At 36.9% G+C, this 21,325-nt stretch overlaps 1 protein-coding gene across 2 annotated transcripts; it reads right to left on the minus strand.

The window, feature by feature from the left end:
• Positions 1–11,109: 11,109 nt before the first annotated feature.
• Positions 11,110–21,125, minus strand: dmap1 (DNA methyltransferase 1 associated protein 1). Of its 2 annotated transcripts, none has more exons than XM_028444460.1 (10): positions 20,694–21,125; positions 19,508–19,599; positions 19,136–19,331; positions 18,871–19,029; positions 18,635–18,802; positions 17,729–17,914; positions 17,426–17,497; positions 14,260–14,332; positions 13,102–13,448; positions 11,110–11,222 (listed from the first exon to the last, which is right to left on the minus strand). In XM_028444460.1, the coding sequence occupies exons 1-10, from the start codon at positions 20,787–20,789 to the stop codon at positions 11,163–11,165; spliced, it is 1,449 nt and encodes a 482-aa protein (XP_028300261.1). In that variant the 5' UTR covers positions 20,790–21,125; the 3' UTR covers positions 11,110–11,162. The 2 variants fall into 2 exon arrangements, with proteins under 2 accessions (XP_028300261.1, XP_028300260.1); XM_028444459.1 differs by having other exon boundaries at positions 19,136–19,334.
• Between the last annotated feature and the right edge of the window lie 200 nt (positions 21,126–21,325).

Below are 21,325 nucleotides of genomic sequence, written 5' to 3' on the forward strand. Positions count from 1 at the left end.
TAAACAAGCCAGATACCATCGTACACAGATAACATTTGCCAAGGTCTCTTCTCAGACACTCTCTCATTGTTATGCTTAGCGCTATCAGCAGCATACAAAACCCTGAGAGCACAGAACAACTACAGATTCACTGGGACACACACACACACGGAAACCTCTGAATCCCACACCGGTCTGCCTCAAAAACCCATTGACCAAATAAACCCTGTGTCCACATCTGACCAGTAAACCCTACAACTTGACTCCGCCTCGTTCCATTTAAAACCTCCACAACAGTAAGGGCCCAACAACATAGTTTGTACCCAGGGGCCAAAATGTGGTGCTATGCCACTGGCTCAAGCTATGTGGACTGCAGATACACCCAGTGATGCTCTACCTGGTCACTCAGGTATCACGGAGTGGAGACGCCACTCACTAACAATACGACACTGTGCCTGCATCGCCTCAACCTCACTACGGTTCTCCCTCCACCATCCATGTCTCACAGGCCGGCTGTCACCCCCTGCTATAATTATGAGGAGTGAGAGTAATGTGTTGCAGTATGAATAGGATTGTCGGCCTGATTGTGATGTATAGGCTTTCATTACCATGTCCAGGCCTGTGCCCTTCGCCATGTAGGAAATCCTATTTAGGCCCCTAATTTGGGAGCCTCCCCGACCGTCCCGCCTGATAGCAATCACACACAGTAATTGTGTGCCGGGGCCACTGACAAGAGAGGAGGCTGCAGACATGGAGGAAGAAAGAAAGAGGGATTGGTTGAGGAAGAGGAGGAGGGAGGAAGTCCTGACAGTGATATATCTGCATAGTTGGTGAATTATTCAAGTATTCCACAGCAGAATTTGTATGTTTTTAAATGATTTTGACTAATTTTATGACAGCTTGATATCCCATATATACATATACTCATCTATATTCTATTCATCCTAAAAATGTGATGACATCTTAATGGACGACTTACTCCTTTTCTCTCTCCTATTCCACTGGAACAATGTTACACAGGCTAATTGGGAGAAGAGATCATGCTAACTGAATAACTATGATTTATGAGTCAATCTCCAATAGACATCATACATTCTCCACTGATTTGATGACAACATGTAACCAGGCCTCAAGCAATCGATATTTGTACATATTCCATGTCTGACTTGTTAACTTTCTAAATATTTCATTAGTTTCTCTTTAGAGGAGGGGATCCCTGCACCAACGTGTGTGCAGATCTGACTCCACTCATAGGCCTGTAGATAATGAATGTCTAATTGACTCATTTAAATACTGTTTGCCTGCAGGAGGGCCTTTGCATTAAATGTTTGATTGCCCTCATATTAACTGTCATTAATCCCCTCTGCTCTTAATAAGGACTTTATGAGGCTTTCTTAAAACTTCTCATCTACCTCACTATTGCCTCTGCATAATTAAGTAGAATATTCCAAAATATGGAAATGAAGGAGCTCTCAGGAAATGACTGATGGTCTTTGTGGTGCCCAATTCTAATTACGGGCAAACCATTACAATTTATGTTCTGCACTGGCCCGTGGTTCATTAGCTTGGGTCAGGATGGTTTGATGTGGTTAATTCCTCATTTTATTGTCCAACTTGGACTCATCTTAATAATAATTCTCCAACCGATAGAAGCTCCTATACCTGTGGTGGTGTTTGCTGACAGGACCTATAACATGTCCCCAAAAAACAGAGGTGAAAGTCATAGGTTACAATTACTCATGTTATTGTAAATGAGTTGCTTTTATGGGTTTTTGAGTATATTTCTAAAATCAGTAATTTTATGTATACTTATGTATGTTTTAAAATAATTAAAGTCATTCCTTACATTCCTACACTCAACCATTACTGAGTAAATTATACTTTTATTTTATTTTTTTATTTCCTCCTGTGCCATTTCTGATCAACGCCCAGCCACTTTCTTTGGTTCAGGTTGGGGTTTCTACCTATTTTGTTGTTACCCACAGAGACATTTGGCATGGCACTGTTTTAAAGTTCATACATGTAGCTATACTTGAGCCAGAGATAAAACATTTTTATTTTAAATTGAATCCATTAGTGTTATTTATTTATTTTTTTTAAAAGAATTGTACATTTTCTCAAACTTTTTTATTTCATACATGACTGTGGTAAATAAATTAAGTTCCAATTGTGCTAGATTTCTTCTTGCTTCCTTTTTAAGTTTATACATGAGATGTTTACTGTATACAAGGGAACCATGACAAGATTTATTACCAAAAATAAAGGTGGAGGGGTGAAAGTAACTAGTAACGTTTACTTTGAGTACTATTTAATTGAGCTACTTTTTGCCTGTACTTGAGTATTTTATATGTTCAGGTTTCTTTTGTTCAGAAAACGAATATTGAGAAAATGCCTTGATGCTTTCCTTATGAAAGAACTCGTAACAAAAGCAGTCACCTCTGAGGAAGACTGGCAGTTCACAGTTGTGTCACATGCCAGGAGATAAAATTCCCTAAATAAAACAAACCTTAACATATATTTCGAATTAGAAGACAATATGAACTTGCTGGAATTACTGAGTAATTTATGTATGACTTACCGTATTTTTCGGACTATAAGGCGCACTTAAAATCCTTTAATTTTCTCAAAAATCGGCAGTGCGCCTTATAATCAGGTGTGCCTTATATATGAAATTAACTACTGTGCTTCAACATACTGAACTGAAAAAGTGAGTGTATTGTTCTGTATTTTATGTGTTAAACCTGAACAATGTTGAGAATTATTTTTAATGAGTTGAATAAAGTTTGACTTATCAGACTATTTTATTTCGCTTAATAATAATAATAATAATAATAATAATAATAACAAACTGGTGCGCCTTATTGTCCGGTGCGCCTTATGTATGAAAATAGACCCAGTCAGACCCATTCATTGATAGTGCGCCTTATAATCCGGTGCGCCTTATAGTCCGAAAAATACGGTACTTGTACTTGTACTTGAGTACAGTTTAAATCAAGCAACTGTACTTCTACTTGAGTAGAATACATCAGTACTTTTATACACCTCTGCCAAAAAAAGGAAGATTAACAGCTCAGAGCAAACTTTTGACAGCCTTTACAAACTGTCACAATACCAAGAGAGGGTGAAAGACACAAACTTGTCTGTGTTTATAGCTTAACTGATCCTCTTATTCCTGCTACTCCTCCAGTCTCTCTGCTCAGCTCTAATCTCTCTTGGGGACTTTACTGGTCCAGGATGACAAATGGGAAGAAGAGGCCAGTCAAGCGTGGGTTGGTGTGGGGAGAGGCTCAGGCTGGGGGTCTCACTATAAGCCCCCCTCAGCTTCGCCCTGGATCAACTCTGACATAGCCTGTGCTAACCCCGAGGACGGAGAGGCCACACACATCACACACGCACACACAAAAACCCAGGTGTCAGTGGTGGACACGCAACCCACAAATACATCATTGGAAACACATACGCAGAGAGAGAAACATGTGAGGAGATAAACTTCTGATCACTACAATGCACCAGATTGATTTCTCTCATTGAAATCTTTGACCTGCTGCTGATACCTCCTGTCACTTCACACACACACCCACACACACACACACACACACACACCTGATCTGCTCCAACAATCCAGAGCAGCTGTGTGAATGTCAGTTTACAACTGGTGTCACCACCACATAAAATCCTTGCAGGCTGCATGTCAGCATACACAGTCTGGCTCAATAAGAACATGTACTAAATGAGTGCAATGTAATGAGTGGCTGTGAGGCTGTACTCAGAGCTGTGACACTGACAGCACAGGGAAGCGTAATGCGTTGAATCCTCCTACTATCCCCCCCCCCCACCCTTCCTTCCTTAACCCGCTCCTTGCTCCTCTGCACCCCACTGCCTCTCAGCCCCGGGATCAGCTGCAGGCGCTAATGAAACGTCAGTCAGGTAATTGAGGCTCTGGTGGTGGCGGGCCAGCCAGGCAAGTATAGTCAGCCTGGGTGGGTGATGACTCTGGGACACCATGCAACCCCTCCCACACCCCACCCCAAACCCCATGGAACATCACAGAAACTGCTCGAGGATTCAGCAGGGTGGAAAACATTGCATTCATACTGGTTTCTTCCAGTTTGGGGGAAAAAACTTGATTGATGAGCCATAAGGTGTGTACCAGTAAGTTAAGTCATAAACTCCACCAGAGATTATAAAGCAGCATTGGGAAAAGCTGCAGCTGTGTGAGAGTTCCACCAGGAGCCCCCCCCCAAGAACAATTCATAGGTTAAAATCCTTTGTTATTGCACCCCAGAGTGATGTTACCATCCCTGACCTGTTCAGCACCTCTGGTGAGTTATGGGTGATGTTTAATTCCCCCATTGCGACCGCTGTGGATCCACACGGTAAATTGGATTTTTTTTTTTTTTCTTTCTCCCCCTCTTTGTTAGTATGTGTTTGTGCAGGTGAAGACATTTGCTGCTCTGCTTTGTTGAGGTAACTCCGTCACATTATAGCTGAGGGCCGTCTCCGTCTCTCGCTGACAAATCAAATCAAAGTGTTTCCGTGGCTGATGGGAGAACAGAGCTCAACCAGCATGCAATCACAACTCTGTCCTGGATAGGTCACATTTCCAATACCCTACAGTGTAGCATGGTGGTTCTCTTCATGATAGACAATAATTTAAGATAGTCTGTGCAAATAAAGACAGATCACACACACTTGAAGGACTAATACAGCAATGTCTGAAGGACTAAACAGTCAAATTAACCTGCAGTTATTAGCCTTTTGAAGTTAGCAAATGAGCAAGACCTGTGAATGTCTTTACTCCGAGTCTTTCATGGAAATGATATATATTTCTATAAACAACCATGTGATACTATTAATGGCTGATTAAATGTGTTTTTAATCAGTCAGCACCTTGGTGTTGTTCTTTTATTAGTCTGCAAAGTCTTATTAAACGACAGAACCTACAAAAAAAAAAAAAAAAAGACATAACAATGTAACTCTGAAACTCTGAAGATCAATAAATACAGTACATTTAGGCCCATTGAAATGAATTAAACATATTTTCATGATCATATCTTTATAATGGCATCTTTTACTAAATATACTGTCATAGTTGGGACTCATTGAAGCTAGTTGTCTCAAACCTGCAGCTGTCAGAGTGTCACAAAAGTGATTCAAGAACAACCTAAAATTAATTAAATAAATAAATAAATAAAAACTGCTGAACAATCACCTGCAATATTCATCAGGTTCTAATAAAAAAAGAATATACGTATGCAGAACAGGGCAGGTTGTAATAATATTGTGGCTAATAAGTTTATATGCTTAAGTTTATATATCAATATTTTACAGATAAGAAATTTTGAGCTAGGAGCGAATGGCTTACCTACTGTATATGATGTGTTACAATTGTTCATTTTAATTAATTTATTAAAGACGCTGACCACACTTGTTGGGAAAAAAAAACATTGTGTAAGATTTTAGTGATAAAATATGAAACGTAATGACATGTTGGTGTCTTGTTGTGATAAGCTAATCAAATGCTTTAAAATGTAATAAAGTTGTAACAGTTTCCTCCACAAATGTATATATAACCGTATGAATACTGGTATATATCACAACAGTTTAAACCCAGCTCACGTTCCCTATAGGTGAACTATTCACAGCCTATTTATCTGTATGTATACTGTATACATACATTATTTATACTTCTACACATAAATTATAAACAGTGTGATATACAGATTCCAAAGTTACATATTTGACTGACCTATTGATTGGATAAATCCCGCTCACTGTAAATGTATTTTAATCAATATTGCTAGTGAACCAACAAACTAGAATATTAAACACATTATTAAATGAAATAATATTAGAAATTTAAGAGGTGATGAAAAGCTTTTCTTGTAACTCTATAAACATTTGCTCTCATTTTCTTTTAACAACAACAACAACAAATAGTTTGATTTCTTGCGCTAAAAACAAACTCAAGATGTGAAAAAACTTTCAGAATAAATCAAATGAACATAAATTAATCATTAAAAAAAAAACTAAAAATCTAAATAAATCTAATTTGTGTCTATTCCTCAAATACCCTTCCTCTCACACAGAGATTCAATTAGTTTAATGGTGCTGCAGATTTTCTTGTGTTTTTATTAGATTACTACAAAAAGGGATCAAAACCTTCATTTACCTTTACCTGGTGAGTCTAATGGGTCTCACAGAACGCACACATGAAATCTTTCCCTCGCTTCGGTCTTTGATGTTGGGGTAGGACACTTTTAAAGACGACATCTGAGTAGAGATGTTCCATGCATGGTGCAGTGATGGGGAATGGGATGTTGTACAATTGGCTCCACTCAACTCCACTCCCCTCTGCATCCTCAGGGCTGTTCTACACAGAGTGGTCAGAGGGGTTAATGCCTAGCTGTAAGCACTACTTAGTAGCAGTGATTGGGTTTGCCTTGTAGTAGGACTACCCCATGGTTGCAAAAATCCAATGGAAATGACTTCTACTGTCCAAACCCTGTGGGCACCTCGTTTTCCAACCAGCGGTTCATCCTCTGTATAGCTGCTCCGTGTCCCAGAGCGCAGAGGTGAGTTTGATGATTAGAAGTATTCAAGGTGATCGGAAATACTGGAGAAGGTCAAAGTCAAAGGGACAGACGCCAAGATGAGAGAGGGATTCACATAAGTTGAATTATGTTCCGGACACTGTAGAATGTTCTTGTCCAAAATCCATCCTGAAGTTCCATTTCACAGAAAGTCTGTCACATGATACAAAGCAGAGCTCAACCTGTTCTAATCTGATCACCCACACATGATCTCAGGAAGATATTATTTGGTGAGTGATAACATGATTTCTTCTTTCTTTGCGCTGCTTGAAACGTAAATTTGCTGCATGTGGATTAAACTCACACAGGGAATTGAACCCCCTGCTGCCCCTGTGAAAAATGGAGACCTTGACCACTGCACTGACTGGTGAAATGGTACGGCTAACAAAAAAGTTAGTTACCATTTCTCCCAAACTAAATTCTAAAGGTTAAGGACTAGGGAAGTAACTACAGGGCGCCAATTGTAAAGTTGCGCAGGCTAAAATAAACAGCAACTTTTGTGTTATGAGCTTTATTTTGGTACTTCCGGTAAATTTACATATTAGCTAAATATTTAGTTTGACCCGTGACATTTAGATTTAACATTTAGATTTAGATTTAACATTTAAGATTTACATTTAACATTTAGATTGAACATTTAGATTTAAACGTAACATTTAACATTTATCATTTAGCATTTAGATTGAACATTTAGATTGAACATTTAGATTGAACATTTAGATTGAACATTTAGATTTAAATGTAACATTTATCATTTAGCATTTAGATTGAACATTTAGATTGAATATTTAGATTTAAATGTAACAGTTACATTTAGCATTTAAATTTCAATTTAACATTTAGATTTCAATGTAACATTTAACATTTAGATATCAATGTAACATTGAACATTTCAACTTATAATTTCGATTCAACATTAACATTAAATTTTTTAACACAAAAAAAAAAATCACAAATTTCACAAATATTGCTGTACAGCTGGTCAAAAGTAACAAAACTCCCATTTTTTAAATGTGGCTTGTTGCAAAATTTTGTGGAAAGGTGTTGTTTAACTTTACAACCGGTACACACAAAACAGTAGATTGATTCATTTATGTGAAATTGAGCTCAATCACCAGACCTACACAAGGTTTACACAATTTTTTATGAAACTTAAACATTTTTGGTTCATAGTTACAAATTGATTACCTGTATTAAAGATGCAAACCTGTGAGAGGAAGACCTGCATGAGGTAGATGGAAGAGTAGATATTTCTTATTTGTTTGTAGAACAGTATATAATGTTCTCACATTTGTCTTCTTTAATGCCAAATACTAAACTTTAAAGAAAAAAAACATTTTGACATAGATTTTAAACTTAATGATGTCCAAAGCCTTAAAGACTTCATATGACATGATGATTATAGAGCAGAATGTCATTGAAAGTGTTATTCTGTCACATCTGCAGGTACCTGCCTCTTCCTGCCCTATGTCCCATCGTACACATCTTTTCTCTAAACTGTGTCTTCACCACCATCAGCTTTGCCTGCTGGTGCAGCCCAGCAACCCTTTGACAGTGACGTATGTTGGCGATTAGCCTGGATACAGTTCAATTATGATCAAAAGGCTGCACACCTCTTAGGCTGTGATTAAAGCCTTGGTCTGGTCTTGATAAAGAGATCTCATCTCAATGCTATCAGCGCTACATTAGAACACAGTCCTCTGCAGTGTTCTGCCTCATGCTTCTGTAGCAGGCCGCTCCTCACTCTACCATATAGACATCGCCAATGCAGAACCACGTAAACTTTTGATGGAGCTCACGTTAAACAGACACGAGTTGGATGGAGAGCTACTGAAAGTCTTTATCACTCACACATGGCTGCTGCTGGATTCTAGTTCTATTTCAAACCTTTATTAATAACCATCACATTCTTTCAAGATAACTTAAGATGGTAGAAAAAAAACAGATTCACTGGTTTTGATGAATGCATTCAGTGATGAAAAGAGGATATCAGAAGAGCAAAAAAAAAAAAAAACCACACAGGAGAGAGGGGAAGAGAGCAGAGCATTAATCCAAACAGCAGACGCTACAGACTAGAGGGGCAGTGAGAAGAAAGAAGGGGAGGAAGGGAGGGCCAAAAGAAAGATAGCCTCCTGGCTGTGTTCTGTCAAGGGAGAAATTACACATTTACGGAGGTTTTTTCAAGCAACGACGGATTCCATAGATCAAACCAGTGGATTTATGAGCCAATTTCCAACATGAAATATAGACACCGGGAATCCATTTTACCCATGTTTACTTGCCTCCTCTCTCTCTCTCCCTCAATCATATATACGGCCTCCAGTCTGTGAATGGATTCACTCCTGTAACCCTCAGCAGCGATTATTAAAGCTGTATATGAAAAACTCATTGATTGCTATGATCTGTCAGTGTGACATCATTAAGTGTTTGCACCTCTGATTGTAAGAAACAAGTGTAAGCCCAAACAATTCATTCAAATGTAATCATGTATTCAGATCTCAAGCTTAAGTCTTGGTTTGTAATCATGTTGATGGAAAATCATTTTTACATACATTCATATTTAGAGTATGAGGACGCAAAGGTGGATAGCAGGCTTTGTTTCACTTGGTCACCTGAAAAAAGGCATTTTTATTATTCATTGATATAGAAGTGTAGTCTATCCCCTCCCCCCCCATCCCTTGTATTTTCAGTTCATGTTTTAATCAAATCATTTCCTTAAACACTATTATGATTATCATTTTTTAACTAAAAATAAACACTATAAAACCCAATATTTTTAAGTTTTATTGTTATTTTTACACTTTCTCTCTCAAGTACCCCCTGTAATGCCACTGTGTACCCCCATTTGAGAAACACTGCTGCATAATATACAGTTTCTAAAATAAAATCTAGTTGATAAAAGAACCCGGGTTTGAAATGACGTAGATCCTAAAATTAGATTTATTGATTAAGGATGCAGGCATGTTGCTGGTATGGATCTGGCATGGGTCATCATTTTGTGCCCTTGAGCAAGGCCAGGGGTGTCAAACTCATTTTAGTTCAAGAGCCAAGTTCGAACAAAAGTGGGCCGCAGGTTTTAGACGGGGAAGCGACCGGCACATACAATTAAATGTCCTTTGATTTATTTATTTTTTAGCCAAATTTTATTCAATTTGGGGAGTTTTTTTTAGAAGAATTTGAGAGAAATTGCAAGATTTTGGAAAAATTTGAGTTCTTTCCAAATGAATTAGTTTGTAATTTACACAAGGATTCATGTTTTCTCTGTCATTTTCACTTTCTCCTGCGGGCCGCACTGGATGCTCTAGTCTGAAGGGCTGGATTTGGCCCCAGGACCTTGAGTTTGACACATATTGAGCAAGGCCCTTAACCCTAAATGCTTGCTGGATGCTACACGACTGTGGCTGCCCACTGCTCATCAGGGACGGTTTAATAGGAGATAAACTATTTAGTGCATGTAGCACATACGTATATGAAAATAAAAAGTGAATTAAATTAAAAAATAATTAGCCAAATGGACAAATCAATCTGATGTGGTCGTATACAAACACATATCTACAATAGTTTCTAATCACACCGCTTCTCTCCTTGGCAAACACGTCCAAAATTTGCATAGAAATGATTGCGCAAGTCGACTAAATGATATAATTGACACGCAATTAGCGATATTATGAGGAGAGGACCTAATGAAGTTTCAGTGGCCGCGCCAACCTGCAAGTGATCTGTTTAATTATCATATTAATGAAGTCATTAGTAGTCTCTTAACATAGATGACAGGTAAGGTAAGAATGTCACAATCCTTTAATTTCCTCTACAAACGTGTTCAACACCCATTACCCCAAAAGTCAAGATCTCATCAGGGACCAAGCAGTGGATTAACATGGAACACAACCAGATAGAGAGATGAATAACATTCACTGGAGCGTTGACAAAAGCATCTTCAAGGTCACCTGAGGATAAACAACTCCAATCAGCTCCAAAAATCAAACAGAAAGAATCAGCTGCAACATGCAGTCCAAGGGTGATATACAGCACAACGCTAACTACAGGTTCAAATAAAAACACAATAATGTGATAAGCTACACACAAAAACTCTCCCACACACACTAAAAAAAAAAAACACAACCCATGGAGTCAAATGAGCTTTACGGCCAAAGGCCCTCCCACTACAACAACTGGTTCTTTCATTTCAATTACTCAGTCATTCCCACCTCCTTCCCAGTGTCCAGATTAGCTCAGCCTGGCAATTTACAGTTGATCTCACCTCATCTAAGGCCAAGCAACTTTGGAGGCTGGGAGACTGCCAGTAATGAAATGAAATGTCACTCTGTCGTTGCCTTTGTCACAGCAGCGCTGGGCAGACACGATGGGGGGGGTTGCAGAGGTCTCATTAGCACAGGAAAAGTCCAGTGTGTGTGTGTGTGTGTGTGTGGTCAACAGTATATCTACGTAAATAGACAGCCATCCAGCAACTGGCTCTGTTGCATGTTTCTTGTCCAGTCCTTAATACACATATAATCATCACACGAGTGCAGCTGAATGAGGAACAACATTTTTTTATTCTTTCATTGCACACCAACACCGGTTCCCTCATCAAGGCTTCTTCACCTTCTTTATCGATGACGAACTGGATGCAGATTCTCTCCGTTTGCGCTGTAAACAAAAACAATAAAGATAAAAAAATGATTAAAGCAATTTATCATTAATTGTCTTGATTTGTCTTCATAAAACATGAGTAAACAGTCATCTGAATCAATCTAGCATTTTTTATGACCACCTTTTCCTTTAGATCAGTATGGATTCTGTAGGTGAGATGTCACACACAACACCATGAAGGCATAAAACAATGTATAAGCTCAAATTAAGGGAAGATTAGGGCCACTGAAAATAAAAAAAACACATCCAGTAGTGGAAGAAAAAAAAATATCACAATTGTAGTACACTTTTTTATTCACATGGTTATCGTTTTTTGTCTGTTTTCTTTTTAGCCTTCATCTTTTTTTGTTTTGATTTGTTTTAGTCTAGATTTTTTTTCTTAGTCCTGTCTTATTTTTTTCCATTTTCATCTGTTACTATTTTGGAACTCCTGCAGGCTCCTCCCACACAGCAGTTTTCTCAGCGGCGGGAGTTAAAACTTGTGAGAATGACCAAATTTTTGGATTTTCTCCGTGAGCAAAAATCTTAAACGATCATTCTCAATTTGGTCTCAATCAAGGTTTTACCATGTTTATTTTTAGGACAGATGATATAACTAAGTTTTCCCTGAGTGCTGCCTGCAGGTTGAACTGGCTGTGATGAGCTGAGGAGAAATAAGTGATTGAGTCACACAAACTTCAATTTCTTGTTTTTTCACATTTGCATATCCACACTCTACGATCGGAGTGATAATGCATCAAAAACAAGCAGCTCTGTAACTGACTGGGTTTTCCCTTTCATTTTTAGAAAGGATCAAAAAGTACAATGTGAACGTAAACTAGGGGTGTGAGAAAAAAAATCGATTTCACTTTCATTTTTTGGGAACCAGTTTTAAATCCATTTTCAAAATTTTGAAAAATCGATTTTTTTATATATTTAATCAATATTTTTGTGTATTTGTGTAATATTTCAGTGGTGGTTACAATGCTTTCAATGTGTTGAAATGGTTATTTGATGCACTTGATTTTATGATGGCAGTATGTAATGCCTGCAATATTTATGTATGCACAGATATTTTATTTTCATATAATCTGTTCAGATTCAGTGTTTAAACTGATACAATAGGATAAATAATTTTTTCTTATTTTTGTGCATTGTCAGTGACTCAGGGTGCTTTATCCTTAATGTTCTCACTTACAGTTGTAACAATGCCGTCATTATGTTGTCATGGTTACTTTGAGACTTCTACACAGTAGTTTCAGTTTTATGATGGCAGTGTGTAACACTGCATTCTCTTTTTTCAGTGAAGATGTGCAAAAACACTAAATAGGCTGTTTTGAAGCAAATAGTTTTGACTCAATTTGTCCTCTGAATGATCAATATCTTCTGATGAACATATACAGCAACAAGATTTTTCATCTCTACGTTTCATTTTGATATTAACTGGGTAGAATAACATGATATATCGCGATAATATCGTATCGCGATACGTATCGTATCGTGATACGTATCGTATTGCAACATCCTTGCCAATACTCACTCCTGACATAAACCAAGCAAAAATCAAGGTGATACAATTTTCATCTGTTCTCTGCCCGATGGGCCCTAGTCAACAACTATATCGCTGTGAAAACAGCCTAAGACTTGATGCTGATTTGATGGTAAATTCAGAAAACAGGTTTTATATTTGTTTTCTCTTTGCATTTTGTAAAGTGCTAAAAACTATTTAAAGCCTGTGATATCTTTAACATAACCTAAAACGTTGGCACAATATTTTCCATTTCATTTTGATTGCATTCTTTTAAATATATGCTAGTTTTTACACGTGTGTCCACTCTTATCTACTTTCCTTTCAATGTTGACTTTAAGTCTTTTAAAGAAAAGAAAGGAGACTTACTGAGTTGGGTGTAAGTGGAGCTCCTACGACATCAATGATCTGCTCCTTAGCTTCCACTTTAATATCATCTGCCCAGGAAGGAGCTTCGGCCCCAGGGGTGGATGCCGTCGTGTTGTTGGAGGTGTTGAGGTCCCCACCATGTGGTGCAGTAAGGATCCCAGCACTTAGTGGTCCTGTACACCCAGTCCCACTGCCAGCCTTCAGCAGGGCCTCGTATCGATGACGCAGCATCTGCTGCTCATATTCACAGTTACTGTGGGCCTGTTTCAGTTCATAGAGCAGCACCAGGTCACTGCGGAGCTCGTTGAACATCTGCACGATCTCCTCAGTGGGCATGGGGTTAAGATCTAAGAACCAAGAAAAACACATTTACAGATTAAAGCGCTTTGATGGTTGAGGCTTTTAAAGACCAATTTAAGATCATAGAATTTAATCAGAGTGGATAAAGCAGCTCTTTTCAACCTTGGGGTCGGGACCCCATGTGGGGTCACCTGGATTTTAAAATGGAGTTGCCTGAAATGTCTAGGAATTGATTAAAAAATTACTGATTAAAATAAATGTTTGATTATCGATTAATTATTATTCTTTTTCAAAATAAAACACAATCTTAAACAATGATATATTGATTAATGTAAATCTAGTTATTAATAATAATAATAATAATAATAATAATAATAATAATAATAATAATAATAATAATAATAATAATAAAATATCTGTATTTGTAATATAGTATAACAAAAATGATCAAAAACCAAAAATTATTGATATTAAAATGGGGTCACCATTCAAAACAGGTTGGGAATAACTATGATAAAGTGTTACCACGGTAAAAAAATAAAAATAAAAACAAACAAAAAATAAACAATATTGAAGGTTAATCTGAGGGAAATTTCAGCACTATATACTGTATATCTACATTTATAGCAACTGCTGACATGATCTACATGGGTGGTGTCATTGAGGAGAAAATTCCACGTAAACTCAAGGTGAAGTATAAACTAAATAACAGTTTAGTTTCAGAATCTTCTTCAAAGTGCATTTGAGTGGGTTTTAGGGATTAATTACTCAGTAAACTCGCTGCAGCGTCTGCATCTGTGTCTGTCACAGACGCAGACGCTGAAGTAATAAGACGTGCTCATGTTTATTCATACTCACCCACTCCTTGCTCTACCAGGATCTGCTCAATGGCCTTGATCTTCTTCTGGGCTACTGAGCCTGGCAGTTTCATCTAAATGACACACAAACACAAGCAAAAATAAATAAATAAACAAACACGTCCACAAGAGGCATGACTTCAAGCACCGGGAACATTAGGATAAACAGCTCCACCTCGGGGCTTTTAATTGGTATGAAATGCACTTCAGCGAGCCAGATCAAAATGTCTTTATCCACTGAGCTCCATCTGACTGATTAGCTGTAGGGACACTTTACTACTTTAGCCAGGCTAATGCCTTCTCCATTGAGAGCAGCAGCTCCTCATCAGTCAGAAAGATGAATAAGAGTCGTGTAGCTTGGTTTTAGAGAAATGACCAAATAACTGACATCATCTGTCATTACACGGGTAAGAAAGGATTGCAACTTAAAGATAGGAATGTTTATCTGTCACATAGAGCAACATTAGACATAAGCTGAGTAATAAAAGTTCTACACTTTATGTAAACAGTCAATAAGTGTTTACACAGCTGTGCAGCAACCACAGGTGTAAAAAGAAATGATACAGGATGACTACAGGTAGGAAGAAGTTATATTTAAGACTTTTTAAGACCTTTTTAATACCAATTAAAGACAATTTAAGACCAAACACAATGAAAATACAGACCAAAGGGAAAATATATTGTTTTACCATTAAAGGCACTGATGTCAGTTAATAATGTACATAAAAGGAAAAATGAAAATAATCAGTTGTTCAAAAACATTCTTCAAATGTGTCATATCATGATTTTTTCTTTGGAAAAATCACGAACACGATTTTATTTCATTCAGATCATTTAGACTATTTTAAAGTTATTTACCAATAAAACAAATCACCAAATCACCTACTTAAAAACATCGCCCTAAAAGGAAAAAAGGGATAAAAGATCATTTAAGTCAGGGTACTTTTCAAACATTTTAAAAAATGTATGTAAACAAATTTTTAAACCTGGTTCCAATAAACATCAAACAAAAAGGCTGACGAGTTCTTTTACTCACACACAGTCCGCTTAACTTAACTAAAGTGATGTAGCATTAGCATTAGCAACACTTGCATCGTACTTTAGGCAGTCTTTTGAAACCCTCATTTCCCACAGTTTGAACAATCATATCCTTAACCACATAAAACATTACTGCTTTGGTTACATTAGGTCTGGGTGATATGGACCGATATTCATATCTCTATATTTGTCCTCAAAATGTTGATATAAACTCAATTCATTTTTATCAACAGTTTTACAAGAAAAACAATGAGTGAAAGTCAGTGGATAAAAATGCCACAAAGACCATTTTATATTTTATTAATCACTAGCAGAACTATATTAACATTTTGAGGCACTTTTGACTTTTTCCTTCGTTGAGGCTGAAATGTGTGATTAAATTCTGTATTGTTGCTAAATCACAGTGGAGCGTACTTTCTGCGGTGATTGAACTCTGATTACCATAATTCTTGTGTGTGTTTGTAATACTAACATGAGCATGACTAGTAAATGGTGTGATTTGTCAGAGAAAAAGCCCTTTGGTTGAGCTGTGTGTGTGAGCCACAGACATATGGTGAGATGGAATGGGATGAGAAGAGCGTTCAGTCCGTGCTCACCAGAAAATGTCACGGTGACGTGACTAAAGCACATTTAGGACCTATCTGATCTAAATTTAAGACAATCTAATACTTTTTAAAATCTTTTATTTGTAAAACAAATTATTTAAGACATTTTAAGGACCCACAGTGATATATCCTACTGAAGTAGAAGTAGTGTTACTTGAATGAAATTGTACTCAAGTACAAGTAAGTCATACATAAAATACTCAAGTACAAGTAAACAGTAGTTTAATTAAATAGTAAAAGCAAAAGTTACTAGTTACTTTCACCCCCCACGTTTATTTTTGGTAATAAATCTTGTCACGGTTCCTTTGCATACAGTAAACATCTCATGTATAAACTTAAAAAACAAAGTATTCATTTAAACTTTATTTATTTTTTTACAAAGGTAAAAAATGTATAAAATTAAAAGTTTGTCAAAATGTGGAATTATTTATTTATTTTTTAAATAAAACGACACCAATTAATTCAATTCTAAATAAAAACATTCTGAGGCTGAAATAACCAGCATTCAATGCTGTTTTGGCATTGTGCATTATGTTTAATCTGGATGGTCGGCTATGATGTGATGCATTCGATTGATGTCTGGTCATTTCATTTTTTTTAGTTTCACAATGTCTGTTGATCATTTTGAAACAAAACAATAATAATTTACTCAGTAACGGTTGTGTGTAGAAATGTAACAAATTAATTTACTTCTTTTAAAATGTACTTCAGTACAAGTAAAATAACTGATTTAGAAATATACGCAAAGTACCATAAAAGCAACTCAATTACAGTAACTTGAGTACTTTAATCCATTACTTTCATCAAGGGCTGGGCAAAAGAAAAAAATCAATTTATTCGATTTATCAAATTTGTAGATAAAAACGATTTTTATTTTGCAAATTCGAGCTTATTTATTTTTTTCAGTTTTTTTCGCGTTCCGTCCTTGTGGGTTACCGTAGCACGATGTGAGCCAGCCCCCTCTTTGTTTACATGTGTTTACCCTTTGAGTAGGTTATGTGTGTGCCACAGGCATGTTTAATGCTTTATTCACACTATGCTGAGATGCTAAGGGCAGAGTTTATTATTTTTTATTTGTAATGTTATGTTATAAAAAATATAGTTATCTGATTTCTTAATCAGAAAATTTAAGCTACTGTGAAGTTGTTGTTGCACTTTTGCTTAAACCTGGGTTAAAACTTGAAATTGTTGAATGACAGAATCATTTACTTTTTATTGTGGGATTGTTTTATGCATTTTAACTTTTGAGGACAATCACAGCAATAAAGTTGCACTTTTGTCAATATATCTGATGTCTGCAGTCATTTTTAAGTGCATTGAAAAAAAAAAAATTGAAACTCAAATTTTTCTTCCAAGAATCCGAGACATTTTTTTTTAGGTAAAATCACTCAGCTCTACTTTCACCTCTGGCAGCAACCAGGAACCTCAACTTTTGACTCTGATTTTAAAATGTAACTTCAGTGTAATTTCCAGTCTGCTTTCTATTATCGGAGTGTGTAGTGGTAGGTTTACGTATACACTCACCCTCTGACTGCGCAGGGTGACTCCTGCTGATTTAAAGTCAGGGAACTTGATGCCTGCTGTCTCTGGAACAGCCTGAAAAAGCAAAAAATATTGTTGGAAGACAAAAATGAGTCTCATGTGATCATTGAACACACCTAAACTCAACATAGAATTATGGGGTAAAACAGGCCCCTAAAAAGCTAAGTGAGAGCAGTTTTATACTGAACAAAATAAATATAACAGCACCACAATCTTCCACAACAGTTCACCCTGCTAATTGTTTATCTGTCAAAGGTGTTTCGTTTGTGTGGGAGCACATCGTACCAGTTTTTCTGCTTCTCTTTTCTGTGGAAGCTTTTTCTTAGACACTCTCTTTTCAGCTCGTCTCAACTCTGTGGTTGTATCGGCAGCTTTGATGAGTTTCTGTAAATCCTGGGCTTTCTTTTCACGCTCCTTTTTCCTGTTCTCAATCTTTCTCAGCTCTTGGACAAGATATTCCTCTTCTGCCACCTGCAGGACAAACAACAGTAGTGCAAACATTGGATTGTAAAGTTGTTGGAAAACTATGTCGATAAGAACCAGGGTTGGGGTCAAATAGAATTGTAATCATGTAATTGGTCATTAATTACAATTATGACATAATCATAATTGTTCTTGAGGGAATCCGTTACTGTTGTAATTGTAATTTAATTGTACTTTAGCTCAGACTTTGTAATTGTAATTGGCATGGAAATTCTATAAATGATTTAATTAAACACAAACCCGTGGAACTCGGTTCTCTTCAGGATCATTTTGTCATTTTAAAAACAATCAAAATCTAGGCTCAGACTCCCACACCAAAAATATTAACACCAACATTTTAATTGATTAGGAAGCCTAACAACGTAACCAAGAGACAAAAAACTAATTAGGTGATAGATAACATTTTTACTGTATTTTACAGCTGATTTAAGACATGGGTCAAACTGAGCTGTTATAATAAGAGATGCTAACAGAAAGCTAACACAAGAGGAAGGTTACATTTTATGGGCTTTTTTCTTTTATTAAAGCATCAGTAATTGTAATTGCAAAAGATGTCAGTCACCATAATTGTAATTGAACATAGATCATTAAAGACGTAATAGCAATCGAAAAATACAATTAACCCCAACTCTGCAACACATGTAGTAGGCCCAAGTTGCAAACATCATAAACGCCATGTACACAAAAAATAAATCAAAAGGTACAAACTTGTTCTGGCGTGCGATTAAAGAGCTTCTCCAGCTGTTCCTTCCGACGTCTTTCATGGCCAGCGTCAAAGATGTAGATCTTGGGTTCTGCTCCTGTTGCAGCACGGACCTTGGTCAGCTTACCGCAGATGCCATAATAACGCTCTTTGAGGTCTTCAACAGAGCGTTTCTACAAAAATAAAAATAAGACCATATTTTCAACCAATATCTTTTCACTGCAGAAATGTGAAGCCCTACTCTGTATTGCTGGTGGTCATATCGGTCGTGGACTACAATGAAGCGCAGGTCAAAGCGTTTGCACAGGTCAAACAGGTGGTCGGTCTCTGCTTTAGTCCAGCCGTCATCATGCAGATGCAGTTGATACTCCTGCTCCGAGTACACTGGCACCTGCACAGTCTACGTGAGGGATCAAAGAAATAACACCTCATTATTGGTCCCACAGGCTCAAAACAGAGGCTTCAAACACACCGAGCATCTAATCAGAGACGTATGTGTTACACACTTTGTTGAAGCGTGCAAACGGGTAATCCTTTCCTTCCTCGGCAGCTCGTCTCCAGTGGTGGAATATGGCTCCATCTCTTCGAGCCGGGTTTGTGAAGGGCATCCATTTCCAGGGACGGACTTTTTTACAGCCTAATTTGGCTTTGACTGTCCTATAGCCTTGAGTAGTGTCACTCGGTAACAGAGGGGGAGCATCTCTACTTAATAAGGGAAAAAACACATGTCGTAAAGTGAGGAGAAAAACACATGCTGTATTAGACATCAATACTGTATATAAACTGTTAAACTGCAATCGACTGAAGTACTGGTTACTAATGTGATGTACTAAATGCTTGCCATTATATGTGTAGGAGTACTTTTTAAATAAACTCACTTCTTGTCTGAATAGAGCAAAGCATAGACTTCTCTGTGCATCCCCTCTGGTCTCTTGAAGGTCAGAGTTTCTGTGGACTTTTTAGATTTTTTCTGAGGAAAATAAAGACAATAGACATTTTTTTCAGCTCAAACCTAATTTGTAGCTGGACATTTCTAAATATAAAAATGGTCTTTGTTGTAGACCTTATATTAGATCGGTCATTACATTCTAGAAGAAATATTAAAAACAAATTGTCTACTGGGGGTGTTGATAAAAATTGATTCTGCAGTATATCGTTGCGTGATTCTTGGATCAATTCAAAATGCATCCATATCAATTTTTTTTCATTTCTTGAAAAAAAAAATGTACCTTTATTTAACCAAGAAAGTCTTTTCCACTGCAGGAGACATTGTAACTGCACAATTAAGTGCCCTGAAACCTGGATATGTTGACCAGCTTGTGTTTTTACAATGAAATCTAAAAAGAAAGTACTAACTTTCTGCATTTATTTGTTGTTCTAGGCATATACCTCAGTTAAGTTACACTAAAGTCATGTTGCACTAAAGATAAAGTTGGTTTAAAACCCACAGGCAGATTGTATGTTATTTTATTTATTTTAAGTTGTTGGCACATGGTATGTTAAAGCCAATGTTGTCAGTGTAAAATATGCTAATAAAATATATTTCTTACATAATGTTCTCATGAAGGCGTACACATTTACAGATTAGTTGTTTCTCGAGTCATATATTAAAAAAAATAAAATAAAAAATCACCTTATACTCTAATATCGGGATATATCGTATTGTATCGTGAACTATGTATCGCCAGATGCCAGGCAATACACACCCCTAATCTCTACCATTAGAAATGTCAAATCTGTGGCATCTTCAATCTAATAAATTAAATTAAAGTTGTTTTTTTTTAAGCTAAACAACACGTTAGTGTATGAATATCAGTGCTCAGGTTTTTTTTTTTTTTTTTTTTTTTAAACTGGCCGGATTAGTGAAAGTTAAATTTGGGACAATAAATTGTGCATTTTCAAATACAGTTCCGTCACGTAATCAACAAATAATTTAAGTAATTTAAAATAGCATTATGATTTTAGATCACTGTAAAATAAATAAGAAAAAATAAATAAATAACTGATTGATAATGTTGGTTTTTTCAACATCACTATTGTTCATCACATCACCATCTCTCTCACCTTGTCTGAATTGATGAGGTCCTTCTTGCTGATAGGACCGTCATTTTCCCCTCCAGTCAACTCCAGAATATCCCTGACATCAGCCCCGGTAGTCATGGCTTAGTGAATGAGTTATAGTTCAATGTTTGTACAGCTTTGTCGATCGTAAACACAGTTCAGTATCTCAGACTCCGTGAACACAAGCTAACGCTGCTATTTATCCATGACGCTCCGAGCTAAAGCTTTAAATTACAAATCACGTTAGTTTCACAGACTACAAAAATAACAATATCACAATATTATTTTTTTTTTTTTCAAATCAATGCTACCGAATGCTTCTATGGTGAAAAACAAACAACAAAAGACGAATTCACAACGGGTGATGATACCAGCTAAGATGCTAACTAGCTAAACAACCGGACTGTACGTCCATGGCTGTGATACACTTAACTAAGCAGTTGACTCTCGCCCCCATGAGGCCTGGAGATGAACTGCTACATCTAGCCCTGGCAATCTCTACAGCGGTGGTTCCCAAACTTTTCACAGTCCCGTACCCCTTCAGACATGTACCCTGAAGCCATGTACCCCCTACTGCTGCACACTTAGAAAATACAATAATGTAAATCAGTGTTTTCAACCTTGGTGTCGTGACC

This window comes from Gouania willdenowi, chromosome 4 (assembly GCF_900634775.1).
Source record: "Gouania willdenowi chromosome 4, fGouWil2.1, whole genome shotgun sequence".
NCBI lineage: Eukaryota > Metazoa > Chordata > Actinopteri > Blenniiformes > Gobiesocidae > Gouania > Gouania willdenowi.